This window comes from Epinephelus fuscoguttatus, linkage group LG19, assembly GCF_011397635.1.
Source record: "Epinephelus fuscoguttatus linkage group LG19, E.fuscoguttatus.final_Chr_v1".
NCBI lineage: Eukaryota > Metazoa > Chordata > Actinopteri > Perciformes > Serranidae > Epinephelus > Epinephelus fuscoguttatus.
This window is the reverse complement of record NC_064770.1, coordinates 2,893,265-2,912,269: the sequence shown is the minus strand read 5'-3', so window position 1 is coordinate 2,912,269 and position 19,005 is coordinate 2,893,265. Positions and strand designations below refer to the sequence as shown.

Below are 19,005 nucleotides of genomic sequence, written 5' to 3'. Positions count from 1 at the left end.
ATTTATTGAAAGCACAATGTAAGCGGGGCTCATTATAATTGCGCAATAATGTGCTATTTAAATCTTAAAAGATTTAGTCCCCACCTCCCATTCCTTGTAGTGGTATATCCCACACTCTTTCCAACGGGCGGGGCTGCTTGGCAGCAGTAGCAGCGTGTGGCTGGAACCGCTGCCCACATCGCGCATCGCAGGGTAAGATGTACACTCACACAGACACAGTTTAACTTACACAAGTTACAACACATCCCATTTACTATTACAACAAGCCCCAGGCCCAGGCTGATAATATAAACTGTCTGCAACATTTCTCCTGCATTGTTCAAAAGCCTACTCAATTACAAGTGCTGCTAAGCTAAAAGCTAATGATTAAGCTCAGAGTTTAGTGATAGAGAGGACAGGAGAGAAAGAAGAGGGAGAGGACAGAACAAGAGCAGTCAGTGGCGGAGCAATGGGTACCTGTCTGTAGGCTCTCCACCTGTCAGTGAGACAAACATGAAAGACGTGCAGACAAGGCGCGGTCATTACGCGCATTACACACGGTTGTGACGGAGCGTAGCTAATGGGTACCTGTCTGTGGGCTCTCCACCTGTCAGTGAGACAAACATGAAAGACGTGCAGACGAGGAGCGGTCATTACGAGCGACTATTACGCACGGTTGTGGCGGAGCGTAGCTAATGGGTACCTGTCTGTGGGCTCTCCACCTGTCAGTGAGACAAACATGAAAGACGTGCAGACGAGGAGCGGTCATTACGAGCAACTATTACGCACCGTTGTGACGGAGCAGCTCGTATGGGTACCTGTTTGTAGGCTCTCCACCTGTCAGTGAGACAAACATGTATGACGTGCAGATGAGGAGTGGTCATTACGTGCGACTATTACGCACGGTTGTGGCGGAGCTGCTCGTATGGGTACCTGTCTGTAGGCTCTCCTCCTGTCACTGAGACAAACATCAAAGACGTGCAGATGAGGAGCGGTCATTTCGCGCGACTATTACACACGGTTGTGAGGTGCGCAGCGGCAGATCTCACAGCACACTGTTTATAAACCAGTTTACCAGTTTAATTGCAGGAAATGTTTAGTTTTAGTTTTAGTTTAGTTAGTATAGACATTCACTCTGCCTGTTGGAGAGATAGAGAGAAGATTAAAGCGTCAAATTGCGGTAAAAGATGCTGTATAAAAGACAGGCTACAACTTTTTTCCTTGTCCCCCCTGGAATTATTCTCTAAAATTTTACTGTTTATTGTCCCCCCCCCAACTATGAAATGGGATTTTCGCCCGTGTCTGACTGTGGATGATTGAGCTGTCGAATGGATTTGTGGAGTTAGTTAGTTGTAGCAGTGGCTGTAAGCAGCTAGCTCCAATCATTACCCGCTGATCGGGTAGTCTAAAAGTAGACTAAAACTATGAAGGATTAAACTGACTAAAATGTGACTAAAACTTATAAGCATTACTAAACTAAATCATTTTATCAAGTTAGCAGAGCACTGAAGCAGAAGTTAGTAGGTGAAATAGGTGAAATCTACACAATACAGAAATGTGAAGAACAAGTCATTACACTGCATTTTCTGGCCTGTAAATATCCTCTTTATTTATCCAAAAGTTTTTTTTTATTGACAAATATCACAAACCACATAAGCTCACATTGTTTTCCAGATATTCAAAAGCACATCAGTAGTTTCATGGGTTTAGGTGGCAGCAGTTATATTCAACAAAAGAGTATTTGATACAAGGGTGTGGTGGTCCACTCAGCTTCTGACGCCTCAAGGACTGACCATCTGTGGTGTCTCAATGCTGCATGATAAGAGGACAAACATGTTAGAACTGATCCAGTTGCATTGATCAGGTGTTTTGGAGGCAGATAGAAGATTATGTAGCAATACGTTTGTGTTGCAGCTGATAGCTGATACTGGGTGCAGTCATGCAATACTAATTAATCAGTGCTTCCTACACAATGTTATCAGCATGAAAAGGCCTCTGTAAAACATTCTGACTATCATAAATCTCTTTGATTACATTTTTCATGAAATGTTCAATGAACAATCACTCAAAAATCACTTTGTCCTATAAGTGGGGCATGTGTATGGACAGTTAGACTGAACTACTAGTTGATAGATTATATTACAGTGCACCCAAATCCCCAATTAATGTTTTGGGAATATGAAAATCCCATAAATCGGTATGAATCTGTAATAATTTACATTGATTGAAATGGCATTACCATAACTGTGATAAGAATTACATGAATAAATTTAAGGCATACAGTGTGTGCTCATGTCAAAACACTCCCTCCATCACTGAGCTTTGTTCTTGACATTTGAAACAGCAGTTTTTAATATTACCACTGCTAAGTACAATAAGAATATGTTTGGCAGATGACACTCTTTGACAGCTGTTAGTGGTGTTCCCCAGGGCTCTGTCTTGGGCCCCTTTTTATTTATTATTTACTCAATACCTCTTGGCCATATGTTTAGGAATTTTCGCATACAGCTCCACTTTTGCGCAGATGAAACCCAGCTCTATCTATCAACCAAGCCTACTTCCACTTTTCCACCCACTTCCCTTTCTGACTGCCTATTAGATCATCATGTAATATTAATCGTCTTCGCCTGGCGCTTACACCACACATCAGTGCTTTTCTCATTCACATATTGGTTATATCTCATACCAGTTATTGTAATACTGTCCTCTTTGGTCTTCCTCTCAAGTCTCTTAATGAACTCCAAATGGTCCAGGATTCAGCTGCCCTTATCATTACTAGAACTCCCTCTAAAGATCATATCACTCCTGATCTTCAGCAATTTCCATTGCTTGAATATCATATAGATTTTGAGATTCTGCTTCTCCCCTTTAAGGTCCTTCATAACCAAGCCCCTTTGTATCTTTCTGAACTCTTATATTCTTAGATCCCTTTCCGCAATCCAACTCACATCACAATCTGCCTGCTTGACTACCATGGGTTCTAGAGCCTTCAGCCATTTTGCCTCCCACCTTTGGGACTCTCTTCCACAAGATACTCACAATATTGATTCCCTTTCCACTTTCAAATCCCATCTGAAAACGCATCTGTTCAAGCGGCCATATTGAGTTTGATCTCATGGTGACACACACAGAGATTTGCACTGATGATGACTCAATGATGATGATTTTATTACTAGTTTTTACAGTTGTGATATTTGTCCAGTTATTTTATTAGTTTATTACTGTATATTACTGATTTGTTTGACTTCATTATCTCTGGATACATTGCTTGTAACTGTGTCTTGTAAGGTGTCCTTGAGTGCTTTGAAAGGTACCTATAAATAAAATGCATTCTTCTTCTCCTTCCACCTATTATCATTATTGGTCAAAAATATTCTTGACTCACCTTTTACCAGTATATTTCCAAATGACTTGATTTCACCAAAGGAATAAATTAACTATATTTTATGTGGTTATTTGCAGAATATCCACCTTCAGTCACAGTAGATAACCTTCAATCAAAATACCATAAATCCTCAACATTATGATTATTGCATTAAAATACAATTGAGCAATAATAATTCCTTCAGTTTCAAGATCGCCTTCACGACCGCCTGCGGTCTGTGCTTAGGCACTAATAATCCCTACAGTCAGTCTACTTCACATTTGTATTGAAGACAGACAGTTACACATGTACCTTAAAATCCCAGATCACCATGGCTCCATCCAGACCCACACTGCTGTACTTCTCCACTTTGGCTCTCTCTCCAGATACAATACACAGCTGTCTGCAGGGCAACACATGAGCGTAAAATAAAAGCTAATCTGTAGAGGTTTAATAATAATAATATTTTCTGGAGACACTCAGAGTTCACCAACAGCTTCACATGCACAGTAACAAGATACATATACACAGCTGGGGTAAGTACATAGCATTGATAGAGAGCACACACCTCAAATAAGGCCACACAAGCAGTTACAGAGCAGTTTAAATAAAAAAAAACTCCATCGAAATGATCTTATTTACAAGTGGGTCCAGATCTGCATCACAACACACAACACAAACATAAAAGACAATCATACTGACTGACTGATGTTTTGGACAGTTCTCACATCCTGCCTGAGAATATTATGGATGCTGTGCAAAATGTCAACAGTCATATTTGTGGCTGCTGTATTAATGCTCTAAATGTTATATACAGCTCCCTTAACTAAACAAATGAAGTACTTTTTTGGGCTCATCCAAATATGTCATATCAAATTTGGGATTTGAAATCTATTTGAGCAGTGAAATCTATTTTTCAAAAAAGAAGAAAAGAAAATGTAGTTGGCAGAAAATCTGGAATTTCACTTTTAGGGCTGTGATACACCAAGGAAATGGTCAGCCATTGGTCGATGTTGGCCCATCAGTGAGTGTCTGTTGCCCTAATTTTGTGGTTGTCCTGCACTGGCACTAGTTTGCCCTTGTCGGCAGTGGGTTTTTTTTGGCCAATTCAGCATGGTGAATCAACGTTAAAGGCGGCGGAGGCCACGAGTAAGTAAAATCCCTCTGATTTGAAGTTCAGCTCAGCATACAAAAAAGACACAAAAGTGAGGAAAGCAAACAAATGACTAAAGTCTAGAAGGCATGAGATTGAAACAAACTTGGTATATTATGTAAAAATAAATGTAGTCATTGAGCTCTCAAGCAGAAATGGCTTGCACTTGTTTTTGTTATTGTTTGCAAGCACACAGTAAATACCCTTTGTTCTTTCAATGACAGGTTTCATTGTTAATGTGCTAACTGGCTAACTAGCGTCTTGAATCTGTCCTGTTGGTTTCTCTTTATTAATGATGAATACAGACCACCGCTGCCTGCTGCCATGGAGAGTTTTTTTTTTCTTTCACACATACGCACAGCCCATGTTCAAGTTGGCTTGACTGTAGTCTTTGCAGTGTGTTGAAGCGCAACTTTTTGGATGAGACACAGGTGATGTGAGGCGATACAACAGTCAGACTTCATCGTCACTAGTTCTTTGATGTTGATTTGGTTTGTGTGGGGGCGTTTAAAGTGGATGGTTTAGTAGATATGAACCAAACCACAAAGTGACCACGTAGTGCTGCTATTGGGTCCAGATTGACAAAAACTTTCCACTTGTTCTTTAGTTCATAACTTCCTTGGTAGAGGTTATGATGCTACTTTAGAGGGAAACAGCAGTAGCTCTTACGTGATGCTGTTCTGGTGAAGGGTGTCTAGCTCGTTGCTGTCCTCCTCAGTGGCTTTCTTGTCCAGGTTGCGGAAGTGTTGCATGGCTGACATGCTGCCCTTGGAGGTCTGCTTGGGGATGTCCAGCTTCTTCACAAACTCCAGAGCACTTGGACCTTTATAGGTGAACTGGTAGGGGCAACAGTCATGACCCTGACAGAAAAGAGAGTGTGGATGTAAGTACAAATAATCATATCATTATTCAAGTTCAAATTATGATGGTGCTCAGGGCCTTCGAGTTGCATTGTGCAACTTGACATCCCAAGTTACTGCAAGAGTTAAACTTTGAGGTGTTGATTAAAGGTCTTATTTACAACATTTTCTTGTAGAGGAATATTTAAAGAAAAATATATTTATAGAGCTTTTAGAAAGGTGCAGGATAAAAATATTAATTTTCTTTACAAAATATAATATGATTGTAAATTAATCATTAAAAAAACTGATAGGTCAAAAATGAATGTTTTGTCAAATCTCTGTATAAGATGTCTGATGTTTGGCTACCACTTCCAACAAGGCTTATGAGCCACTAGTATAAAGTCACTGGTATCGCACTGTATCTCTCTGTTATCAGTGATCAAGAATCTTGACAAGTTCAGTTAGTGTGGGAAAAAAAGGAAAAATGGCAGAGTTTGAAGTGCCCCGCTTCACCCGGGTACCAATTCCAAGTGCTCAGTGACAAAAGGAGGAGCAAGACCAGGGTGAATATTGGCTCAAGTTTTGCTGGTTGAAGTCAGCATTGTTGCTGTTACACAGGTTAGACACAGCGCTGTCAGTTTAACATTGACGGTACTGGGTTAGCATGAGCAAACACAGCAGCAGCCACTAACATCTGGACCTCACAGGAATGGACCTCACAGTCCTGCAGCAGTAGTCTCTTAGCAGAGGTGGAGGGACCACGGGGATCTTATGATAAACAGAGAGAGAGTAGGGCACAAGAATAAGGTTACTATGCGCTAGTACCGGAAATCAGAGGAGAAAAAAGAAAAGGGTTGTAGCCTAGTGTTATAACACAGCATTTTCTTTCCTAGGCTATGATTTAAATCAGTGGCCTTTCTCCCTCCTAAATATTATAAGACATAAAACCAGTAACCACGTTTCTCAACAGTGTGATGCAAAATGTGTCACTGAAAAAGAGACTATCCACATGCAAATATTCCGAATGATAACTTTGCACCGGGATCCAGCACAAATATCCACATTGCCGTGTTCAGTGTTCTGCAAGTTCTGTGAATGAGGCCCAGTGAGTGCCCACTCCACCCAACAAAAACCTATCCAGAAAACGTTTAAGGGGTTAACATTATTACACAGTGCATAAACCAATGGGATCTCAGACGGTCTGTCTGCAGTTTGATGCTGAGCAGGTAGTGTACAGCGCATTCATCAGAGCGTTTTACTGAAACCATTGCTGCTGCTGCTCCTGGAAACTATGCAAAAAGATGCTCCAAGAATTGAGGAGACCTGCAGAGGTGGTGACATTTCTCTCCAGGGTTCATCATTATGAAGGAAATCTGTTCACATTGTACATAATCATTTGATCTTTTGTACATATATATATATATATATATATATATATATATAGAGAGAGAGAGAGAGAGAGAGAGAGAGAGAGAGAGAGAGAGAGAGAGAGAGAGAGAGAGAGAGAGAGAGATAGATAGATAGATAGATAGATAGATAGATAGATAGATAGATAGATAGATAGATAGATAGATAGACAGACAGACAGACAGACAGACAGACAGACAGACAGACAGACAGACAGACAGACAGACAGACAGACAGACAGACAGACAGAAGGTGATAGTTACCGCAGCAACAATCTCAGTGGGGCTGACATAGAGCACACTCAGAAGTGGCAGATGGTCAGTGGTCAGCTGGGTTACCCTGGATGAACAGAGGTCAGAAAGATGGCAGTGATATGTTATTAACAGCCATGACATTAAATTAATTTATGTTCAAGTACTGGAGCCATGAAGTGCTGTTTACCTGGTGACTTTGCTAAAAAAAAAAAAGATTACTTTCTTTTGGAAATAAAAACTACTTGCAGAAGTCTACTCATTGATCCACTTCATTAAAAAAATAATTATTTACTTAAAGCTCCAGTTTGTAGGATTTAGAGGGATTTATTGGCAGAAATAGAATATGATATAGTAAGTATGTTTTATTTAGTGTATGACTGACCTGAAAATAAGAATCATTGTATTTTTGTTTCCTTAGAATGAGCTGTTTAATCTACATATGTTCTCATCTACGGAGATTGCTATGTTGCACCGGCATGTTTCCACAGTAGCCCACATAGGACAAACCAAACACTGGCTCTAGATACAGCCATCCGTGTTTTTGCATTTTTTTGATTTCATATTTTCATGGTTTCACATTTTTGCGTCAGCCACTGTAGTAACTACATTATTCAATGTTTTTACTGGTTCAAATAACCTGGAGGAGAGGAAGAGACCTCTGTGGATAATTCAGTTCACAGTAAAAGCCGGGGAGATGGTGTGAGATGTTTTTGCTGGTTGCAATCTGCAATTCACTGCGAGATGCCAACAAATCACCCTGAATCTTACACACTGAACTTTAAATCTCTGTTTCAGCTTAATATTAATACCGATCATGCTGATGGAATAAGTGGCTTGGCAGATGTACTCACTCTTTCCCCCGAGCAGCGTCAGCCACAGTGATGCTGCTGTTGTGGGCCACCCAGGCCAGCTGGTCTCCACTGGGAGAGAAGGAAACATTGTGCACCCATCCTCCACAGTCCTTATGCTCCAGCAGCACCTCCCCAAATGGCATTTTGGCCCCCCAGGCAGTGGGTCCAGGCTTCTCCTCGATGTCCTTGATGTAAGCTGAGAAAACCCTGAGAAGCACAGAAGTTCTGTTATAGTCAATCAGCTTCGGGACCCAGATGACAAAGATATTATTAAATATATAGATATAACGATATAGATATATAAATAATATAATTTAAGCCATATAACTAAAGCTGCACTAATCAATATCAATATATATCAACTCCAGATAAATGTTAATGTTGCTCTGTGTTGACTAGATGCGTAAAAAAGGCAACTGTTTGACAACAAGTTTGCCATTATGACTTTATAACTTAACAATATTTTTTAAATATGCATATATGCAGCTTGAAGAGGGGAAAGTAATGTATTAATGCAGCTTTAAATTGATAAATCTTTTAAAAGGTATTCAGCATTATTAAATAATTTCCTATGTTCGCAATGACACAAACACTACTGACAAAAATCTGCTAAAGGCTAAAGGCTTTGTTTATACACAAGCAGTGTTAAGAAACATTTTTTCTTTTTATTGTTTATTCATTTGTCTTAAAGCACATATTACCAATGGAGAAAAACACTCATCAAAAGGAAATGCAGGGAATGGTGTAGTGTAGGGGTTTAGGCAACTGAAGCATGTGGTTGGGTTTAGAAAAAAAGAACAGGGTTTGGCTTTACAATCTTGCTGGAAGCAAACACCAGCCTTGCAGGTGAAGGTTGGTTGTTGTTGGACCCATCCACTTGCCACATTGGGATTACCACCCTTACAACTTCCATTGTTGTCAGACTGCGTTTCCCCTGATGACATCGGCTGCTGTTATAACATAAAATAAGAGATAAAAAAATAATGGCGACCAGCCACGTATCTTGCTATTGTGAAAGGACGGCTTTTGTGGTCAGTGTCGTATGCTGGAAAACGGTGAACAAGCTCTGGTACTCGACGACTTCGGAGTGAGACCAGGTTGCCCCGTGCATAGGTTGTAGAACTAAGACTCCAGTCTGGTTCCCTTCCTTAATATCTCAGTTTTGGTAGTTGTGTCACCTGCAGTGGAGGTCTGCAGACCCAGCTGCCAGTAGGATGTTGTTGGGATGCCAGTCCAGACTCAAGACTGTGGAACGAATGGCCTTCTTGATGTGCTTACTCAGCCACCTGAAAGGGAAAGAGAATGGTAAAAAGCCTGCTACTCAATGTGCTTGGCAAATATCATGGCATCAGGAAATGGTAAGAGATATTCATTCATTCATTCATTCATTCATCTTCTAACCACTTCATCCTCTTGAGGGTCGCGGGGGGGCTGGAGCCTATCCCAGCTGACATCGGGCGAGAGGCAGGGTACACCCTGGACAGGTCGCCAGACTATCGCAGGGCTGACACATAGAGACAGACAACCATTCACGCTCACATTCACACCTACGGACAATTTAGAGTTACCAATTAACCTAGTCCCCAATCTGCATGTCTTTGGACTGTGGGAGGAAGCCGGAGTGCCCGGAGAGAACCCACGCTGACACGGGGAGAACATGCAAACTCCGCACAGAAGGGCTCCCATACCTGGGATCGAACCAGCAACCCTCTTGCTGTGAGGCGACAGTGCTAACCACTACACCACCGTGCCGCCATGGTAAGAGATATTATGTTTAAAAAAAAATGTTTTTGTGTTTTTCTACTTGCAGCACATTTCTGTGCATTTCTGCATATTACCATAGTTGTCTGACTTCTGATCTCTTTGTCTGTTGACTTACTGACAGACATCACCAATCTTATAGGCTGTGACTGTATAAAAGAAGTGGATGTAATCACTGTGACATCATCCATTGGTTTGTGGATCACTGTTTTTAAGCTTAAAGTTTGGTACTTTGGCCATTGCCATCTTGTTTTTTTTAACCAAAAGTGAGCATAGTTGGACAAGACGGTGGAGCTGTGGTGGAGTGAGGGATACAAACTACCACAAGGTAACCACACCTGAAAGCGTACCACGCTCTACTCTATTTTTGTCTAAATTGGACTATAATTTACAAAATGACTACCATGTTGTGTTGAAGAAGACTTAAAACTAGTGACTGAGACCATAAACTCATGAGGAAAATATTTACCGAAGTAATAAATCAAGTAAGAGGAAGGGTCATTTTGTCATTGACTTCTATACCATTGGACTTATTTTTGCAACCAGTGGAATCGGCTTATTGGCCATTAGAAAGAATGCAGGTTTAAGGCAATTCCACATTGGTTTCACTTTTCGGAACATGAGATAACCCCTTGCTCCACCATTGATTTTAATAGTCTTGGCCTTCATGTACAGTACAGGCCAAAAGTTTGGACACACCTTCTCATTCAATGCGTTTTCTTTATTTTCATGACTATTTACATTGTAGATTCTCACTGAAGGCATCAAAACTATGAATGAACACATGTGGAGTTATGTACTTAACAAAAAAAGGTGAAATAACTGAAAACATGTTTTATATTCTAGTTTCTTCAAAATAGCCACCCTTTGCTCTGATTACTGCTTTGCACACTCTTGGCATTCTCTCCATGAGCTTCAAGAGGTAGTCACCTGAAATGGTTTTCCAACAGTCTTGAAGGAGTTCCCAGAGGTGTTTAGCACTTGTTGGCCCCTTTGCCTTCACTCTGCGGTCCAGCTCACCCCAAACCATCTCGATTGGGTGCAGGTCCGGTGACTGTGGAGGCCAGGTCATCTGCCGCAGCACTCCATCACTCTCCTTCTTGGTCAAATAGCCCTTACACAGCCTGGAGGTGTGTTTGGGGTCATTGTCCTGTTGAAAAATAAATGATGGTCCAACTAAACGCAAACCGGATGGGATGGCATGTCGCTGCAGGATGCTGTGGTAGCCATGCTGGTTCAGTGTGCCTTCAATTTTGAATACATCCCCAACAGTGTCACCAGCAAAACACCCCCACACCATCACACCTCCTCCTCCATGCTTCACAGTGGGAACCAGGCATGTGGAATCCATCCGTTCACCTTTTCTGCGTCTCACAAAGACACGGCGGTTGGAACCAAAGATCTCAAATTTGGACTCATCAGACCAAAGCACAGATTTCCACTGGTCTAATGTCCATTCCTTGTGTTTCTTGGCCCAAACAAATCTCTTCTGCTTGTTGCCTCTCCTTAGCAGTGGTTTCCTAGCAGCTATTTGACCACGAAGGCCTGATTCGCGCAGTCTCCTCTTAACAGTTGTTCTAGAGATGGGTCTGCTGCTAGAACTCTGTGTGGCATTCATCTGGTCTCTGATCTGAGCTGCTGTTAACTTGCGATTTCTGAGGCTGGTGACTCGGATGAACTTATCCTCAGAAGCAGAGGTGACTCTTGGTCTTCCTTTCCTGGGTCGGTCCTCATGTGTGCCAGTTTCGTTGTAGCGCTTGATGGTTTTTGCGACTCCACTTGGGGACACATTTAAAGTTTTTGCAATTTTCCGGACTGACTGACCTTGATTTCTTAAAGTAATGATGGCCACTCGTTTTTCTTTAGTTAGCTGATTGGTTCTTGCCATAATATGAATTTTAACAGTTGTCCAATAGGGCTGTCGGCTGTGTATTAACCTGACTTCTGCACAACACAACTGATGGTCCCAACCCCATTGATAAAGCAAGAAATTCCACTAATTAACCCTGATAAGGCACACCTGTGAAGTGGAAACCATTTCAGGTGACTACCTCTTGAAGCTCATGGAGAGAATGCCAAGAGTGTGCAAAGCAGTAATCAGAGCAAAGGGTGGCTATTTTGAAGAAACTAGAATATAAAACATGTTTTCAGTTATTTCACCTTTTTTTGTTAAGTACATAACTCCACATGTGTTCATTCATAGTTTTGATGCCTTCAGTGAGAATCTACAATGTAAATAGTCATGAAAATAAAGAAAACGCATTGAATGAGAAGGTGTGTCCAAACTTTTGGCCTGTACTGTATGTTTCATGCACAAAAAACAAATAATTTTGAGTTGATCATGGACTGCTCACCAGTCGTTCTCCTTCTCAAAATAGCAGACAGAAATGATGCGAGCTCCGCTGCCCAGGGCAAACTTGTTCTCAAGTGGTGACCACTTCACACAGGTGGCTGCACGGTTAATGCGCACCAGGACCAGGGTGGGCTTCCACACATTATCTTTCAGAGTCCACACGTAGGCATTGCGGTCAGAGGCACATGTGACAATGCGGTTGGTCTCTGGAGCCCAGTCAATGCCTGTGGACATAATTATGTAGCTCTATTTAAGTGTCAAAGCCATGATGAATGATGAAACTCTACCTACTAGGAAATACCGCATATTCCACCTTTACTTCTGATCATATATATTACTTTGGATGTCAAAAACAGTTCCATTTATTCAGGCACATTCAAAACAGAAACGTGTGTACTAAAGTGTGTATATTAATACCACCATGTGGCAAAATAATTAAATTTGAACTCTAATGTATCATTACTCTGTGCAGTAAGGTGGAATAGTCTTTAATGGGATTACCTAGACTCAAGTCAAATCAAATAAAATCAAAGAACTATAACACTTCTGTGGTGTTGCTTTGAACTCCTTTCAACTTTCCCCCATTAAACAAGAATACAACGTTATATATACTCTTGTCTCCTAGAAGTTGCATTTGAATAATACTTACTTCACTCACTACATCATTTTATCCTATTAGACATTTGTGTGAGGTTTTGTCATAATTACTGTATGAATTATTGAATTATGGCTAAAAAACATGTCTTTTAAGGTCACAATGACCTTGACCTTTGATCACCTTATTCTAATTAGTTCATCATTGAGTCCGAGTGGACGTTTGTGCCAAATTTTAGGAAATTTCCTGTCGGCCTTCTTGAGATAACGCGTTCACAAGAAGATGGCTGGGTCACAGTGACCTTTGACCACCAAATTCTAATCAGTTCATCTTTAAGTTGAAGTGGACATGTGGGAGCTGAGGTTGCGAGAATTGAGAGACATTGTTCATATGTCTCTTAGTTTCTCACTGTGATGTTGCTAAACAAGACATATCTATTTATCCTTTGGTCACTGTTGGCTTATGTACTGTGAGTTAAAGTACCTGTAATTCGTCCACTGTGCTCAGTCAGCTCATGGATCTTGACCCATTCTTTGGCTTTCTTCTCATAGATGTTCACCACATTGTTGTTAGGACTCATTGCAATCTCTGTGAAGGCATGTGTGTGCACAAATGTGAGACAATGTAACCACTTAATGTTAGCAGTACAATAACCCATTGGTAGTAGAAATGACATAGTCTTCACCTGAGGAGTATGAATCAGAAATATTCATAGCTGTCAGCATGTTACAGTGTGTGGGTAAAAAAAGGTACAGGGTCATACAGAAAAATGGCATAGCAACCATGAGAGTAGTTTATTAGTTATTCCTGGGAAGATTGTGTAAGGAACTCAGAGAGATCCTCTGAGGAGCATTAATATTTATCTAATAATTTTCATAGGGATCTGTCCAGTATTATTTGATTGTATGTTGTGTGCAATTGTAAATATTGGTCAGAGGGTGGCATAGAGAAAAGGCCAATGCGTTACCACATTGAGATTTATTCTCTGTGGGAAAACATCCTCAGGACTCTGACTAAATGATCTACAGTTGTAATGCACATGATAGTATGTATCTTAATGAAACTACTGATAATGTTTGTCTGCTTTCTATGATTCAGTAGTTCATATCAAATCAAATCAAACTTTATTTGTATAGCACTTTTCATACATTCAGCACAAAGTGCATAACAGAATAAAAACATACAGTACAACAAAAATATTACATACATATTGAAAACCCACCCCTCCCACCCCCACATATAACCACACACACACACACACACACACACACACACACACACACACACACACACAGTCAATATAGTCAATATAGTAACATGGGCACTGAGGAACCAGGTTAGGAAAGAACCACCTATGGGGAGCTCATCCACACTGAGAGGGGTTACAGCCTACGGCCAAAGGGAGCACTGCCACAGAGACCACCCCGACCCAGATAGACCAGGATAGACTCCACACATGGTGCAGAGCCTCCCAGTCCTCCGGACCTGAGGGATCTCCAGGACGACGTCCCCACGGGCAGACCGGACACACCCCTCCGTGTGGAGGCCCCCCATGAGGAAACACTGGAGCTAAAAACTAAAAGACTAAAAGGCAATATGATAAGATAAAACAAGTATGAGATAAAATAATGATAAAATGCATAAAAATTTAAGGATTTAGAAAAAAATAAAGCTTTAAAGATTAAAATAATATTAATAATAAATAAATAAATGAAGATTAAGAAATCTAATAATAATGATAAATAATAATAAAATGCATAAAGATTTAAAAATAAATCATTTAAAAGCATTAGAAATTGAAATAACATATAAGAATTAAAAGAGTAAAAGAAGTCAGTTAAAAGCCAAACTAAAATAAACATATTAAAGTTCAGTATGTTTAATTCATGATCATTCAAATAGAAATGATTCATCCTCTGAGGAGCATGAACATACTCTGCAAATTTGCAGATATACAGCACATTAGATTTTGATATTTACTGTGTACAAGTGGAAAGTTAGTCCTGATTCCACAAGAGAAAAGTTCGGGGGTTGCCAACAGCATATGGATAGATTACCATGAAATTTGGTTCAGACATTTTTGGTCACCAGAGGATGACTTAAAATAACTTTGATGACCCTTGGAGTTAACATCTAGAACCATCAGGTCAAAATTTTAATTTGGTTTATGACCAACTTCCTGCTAAAGTAATGACATTCCCATAAGCCTCAGTTGTACTTTTGGTTAATGCATGCTGACATACTAAACTAAGATTGCAAACATGGGAGCTATTTTACCAACTTATCAACTCTGTCATAAGGTGCATGTTAGCATTCTATCACTAGCAGTCCTGTGTTTAAGTATGGCCTCAGAGAGCTGCTATGGTTTTAGACCCGTGAAGAGAAACATTGTTGAGGAACAAAGTCCATCAGCAAACTTACTGACTGACACTGAAAATAAAATATTGTATGTGACTTTTGTTTTCACACTGGAGCTTCACATTTTTTTTGACAATTTTAGTGGCAAACAGCAGAAATGACCCCGGGGCCATTCCTGCTTGAAACATAAAAAGGTTTAGTGTAAAGTGTGTAGAACAAGTCCTCTGCACTGTAGTGTTTACCAATGATTTGTTTACATGGACATGTATAACTCGTTTATGATCTTGTTAATGTTTTTGGAGTATCCTGTAAACCTGAAGATGCTATCTGGAGTACTAGAAGAAAAAAAACACAGGACACTGTTGCATGTATACACTTTATTGTGCTTATTGAGATCCGCTGACTACTTGCGTAGGCGCAACTTCAGCCAAGTGATGTAACATAAATACAAAAAGTGACAGGAGCAAGTCTCAATTCTGGAGTGATGAAGACACAGAGTTTTGTCTTTCAGTAATGAAACAGGCTGCATATCTTCATCCACTGCTCAAATGTCCTACGCAGTGGCAGCGGCACTCAGTACATTTACATGCACAGTTAAGTGGAGCTAAGGTTATAGTTCAACTAGGCCATTAAATTGGACCACTGTCCTTGTTCCAGTATACAAGCACGGGATGGAATGGATTTATTAACCAAAGTATGTCAGACTTCGCTATGATTGGTTGCTATATGCCCCTTTTCAGCTTGCTAGTATTGGACCTTTTCCAGTTGACCTATTACGTCACAGACCAAACAACTGACAAACAAGTTAGCTATGTTAGCTAGTGGCAAACTGTAAAGTTGTCCACCATGGTACTACCATGGTGGACAACTTTACAGCTCTGTACATTTCATCCGTCCAAAAATGTGCAGCTCCGGATGTAGATTTTGCCATATTGTTACCGGCTTCTTCTTCTGTTATGTTATTCAACTTCTGGGTCAAAGCCCAGGGCAGAAACTGTGGAGCATGCACAGAGCACCTACGCCAGTTTGGGTCTGATTGGCTGTATAAATGCAGAAGGAATTCCACTACCAACCACATTATCTGGGTGTGTTAGTCTGACTTTGAGAAATTTGATTTAGTACTATTTCAGTTGGACTAACATGTTTTAGTGTAACATATTTTAAAAGTTCAATTTTAGTCGGCCTGACAATAAACTGATTTTCTCTAATGTCATGTAAATGCACTGAGTGACAGTGACAGGCTGACACTGGTCAAAGTGGAGGACATTATAATAAGAGTAGCATAGCTGCTGTAAGGAATAACATTTGGTGAATAAGTATGTAATGTGTGTGTGTGTGTGTGTGTGTGTGTGTGTGTGTGTGTGTGTGTGTGTATGTGTGGGGGGGTGTGGTGTGTGTGTGTGTGTGTGTGTGGTTGAGAGGGAGATTGAAAGAGAGAGATGGTGGATGTGCTCAGAGCAGACAGCTGTTGGTGATTGCCGCAGTAAAGAAATGATCAGTTGTCAGGTGGTAGTAAATGTACAGTGTAACGTTTAATATTTCCTGTCACACTCATCTCCCATTGCTGCTGTTGTGTTGATATGTAACCCTTACCATTGAGGGGAGTGCTATACATTGACAGGAGGGAAACACTATTTTGGGATGGGAAAACACATATCAGTACAATACCAGTTTGTTTTTGTAAACATCACAGAGACTTGCACAAATAGACTGCAGTAATCAGTAACAAGGTTACTAGTAATTTTCAAGTTCAATGAAAAATATGAATGATGAATAATATGAATAACCTGATTTCTCTGTGCTAATGTAACACCATATCTGGAATATGATCATAACTGGGATAAGCCTTATAAAAGGGTTATTCATGTCCACGTAAATGCACCCAATAACTCAAATGCCGAGTACAAAAACAGCAACAGACATCCTGAAACTAGTGTGCAGTCAGACGCATGCAGTAAAGCTCTCTGAATCCATTTCCTGTATTGCTAATCATATTCCCTGCGGTTCTCCAGGCAACAACATTAATGCAATCAGAGAAGGGAGAAAATGTATCAGGAGTCTGCACTGCAAGCATGGCCCCACCCTGTACTGAACAAGTTATGGAGAAAGAATACGCAGTACTGCACACAGGCGTACATAATTATGTATGTGTTACTCTGTGTGTGCTGTTTCACCTACGGGTTCTGTCTTTGTTCCAGGTGTGGCAGGAGAGTGGCTCCAGGCCAAAACTGTACAGCGACATGTCTGAGCAGAGGCAGGAGAGGCTGCTGGAATGTAGCTGCTGTTAGCTCTGGTTTGCAGATGTGTTGCTGCAGGTCCAGGGATAAGATCAGGGAGGAGAACAGGGAAACATTTGGTAGAGAAACATGAGTTTTACAGCGCACAGCTCATTTGATGTATTTAGATTGAAAAACAATTTATATATATAAGTAAGTGGTATTAGACTCTCATACTCCTAATTAATTATAATACCCTGCGTTAAACTAACACCAGGTTGACGTTATTTATTGTGATGCATACTTGGAAATTTGGTCCTTAGAAAGTGGGAACATCCTATTTATGGGCAAACTTACACAATGCATGTATGAGTTTACAGTCTGCAACAATTCTCCCTCAACTCACTGTTAGCTATGTGAGAAATTACTGTGAGATAACACAACACTTTTACCAGGTGTGGTGCACACTATGCAAACACACTTAAACTGTTACGCCTTTCTTCTCTGCATTGTAACAGTAACCTGATCCTGAGTGGAAGAAACAAAGATCAAAGATCAGTTTGTTACAGTCAGTTTCTCACAAGTTGAGAGGTTTTGAGCCTTAGACTGGTACATAGAAGTACATTCCAAGTGTTACTTTTGGGTTTGTATTTGTCCTTGCCCTGCCTTATCAAACACACAGTGCGAGATTGGAATGTTTGTAATGGAATAATATTTTTTCTTAATAGCTGTATGGTCCAGATGGAAAGCATTAACAAGTTTTACAAGTGATCAAAAACTGAGTAAGCTGATGAGCCATGATAAAAACAAAGAGAGCTGAGGTCATTACTTACCTTTGCTGTGTATATGTAGTCAGGTTGAATTTGTGGTAGTGGTTTGAGGTTTGAGGCTGTATTCGTGGACTCTGGGCAGTCGACACGAATAGAGCTATGTAGTCTGAGTAGAAGAAGGAAGTGACTGTGGTATGACTGAGGGGAGTGAAAGAAAGGTGGGTGTGTCTGTTTAGCTGCTGAGCAAGCATCTTCTCTAGAGGAGTTTTGTAGGGATAAACCACTACAATCTCTAGTTGGTAGAGACATAGGTGATATAAAAACACCAACACATACAAAACAACTGCCTTTAGATGTGTGTGCATGTCGTGTGTATATAAAGACAATTTTCTCAATAAAAAGGTCACCAAGTAGTGACAAATGCCCAATATAATATAGGTTTTTTATGTCAAACCAACCGCCCAAACCCAAAGACATTCAATTTACAACGATATTAAACTGTGAAAAACTGGAAACAGCAGATGCTTGGTATTTCTGTTTGAAAATTGATTGAAACAGTCAATAATCAAAATAAGTGTCAGTTAATGATTGATCGTCTTCCTGACTTAGCGAACAGAAAAGAACACAACACACAGACAAAAAGTTAGAAATAGTCTAACACAAAAAGTTGTGGACTTAAAGGAGAAATTTGTATACAGTATACTGTGACTAAAATCGTAGGCCTGCCACGATTCTACAGTGGGGTGAACACTGGTTAAATGGGACAATGATTTACGTGGGACATTTAAGCTTTATCATTTTTATCTGTTATACTCCCATTACCTAAAATCAACATTGTGGTTCTGTGGATATGACATCACTTCCAGGGGTGTGGCACCCCATATTCAGGGATGCATGATAATATTGGCACCTCATTAGTATCGGCTGATACTGACTTTATGAAATATTGGAATTGGCTAACACGCTATTCCTTATTTGGCATCACAATAAGAGTATGCATGTATAATATGATGTCAATTCCACTACAGAAGAGACTTGATGATTACTAAAATTAGCTAGGGAAAAAAGAGGATATATCAATATCGATATCGATTTTTGGCCA

At 40.3% G+C, this 19,005-nt stretch overlaps 1 protein-coding gene across 1 annotated transcript; it reads right to left on the bottom strand.

The window, feature by feature from the left end:
* Positions 1–1,561: 1,561 nt before the first annotated feature.
* zgc:86896 (uncharacterized protein LOC415190 homolog) lies at positions 1,562–18,102 on the bottom strand. The gene is made up of 10 exons (XM_049560305.1): positions 17,967–18,102; positions 17,096–17,226; positions 13,043–13,147; positions 11,966–12,188; positions 9,029–9,136; positions 7,851–8,057; positions 7,009–7,084; positions 5,166–5,356; positions 3,656–3,746; positions 1,562–1,791 (listed from the first exon to the last, which is right to left on the bottom strand). The coding sequence occupies exons 2-10, from the start codon at positions 17,157–17,159 to the stop codon at positions 1,786–1,788; spliced, it is 1,071 nt and encodes a 356-aa protein (XP_049416262.1). The 5' UTR covers positions 17,160–17,226; positions 17,967–18,102; the 3' UTR covers positions 1,562–1,785.
* Positions 18,103–19,005: the final 903 nt, after the last annotated feature.

Bases quoted from the DNA above. Each gene is read 5' to 3' on its own strand.
- zgc:86896 (XM_049560305.1), bottom strand. From the start codon at position 17,159: ATGTCGCTGTACAGTTTTGGCCTGGAGCCACTCTCCTGCCACACCTGG. The intron at 13,148-17,095 runs GTAGGTGAAACA...ATGCCTTCACAG, and splicing joins CTGGAACAAAGACAGAACCC to AGATTGCAATGAGTCCTAAC. The intron at 7,085-7,850 runs GTGAGTACATCT...CTGTTCATCCAG, and splicing joins GACGCTGCTCGGGGGAAAGA to GGTAACCCAGCTGACCACTG.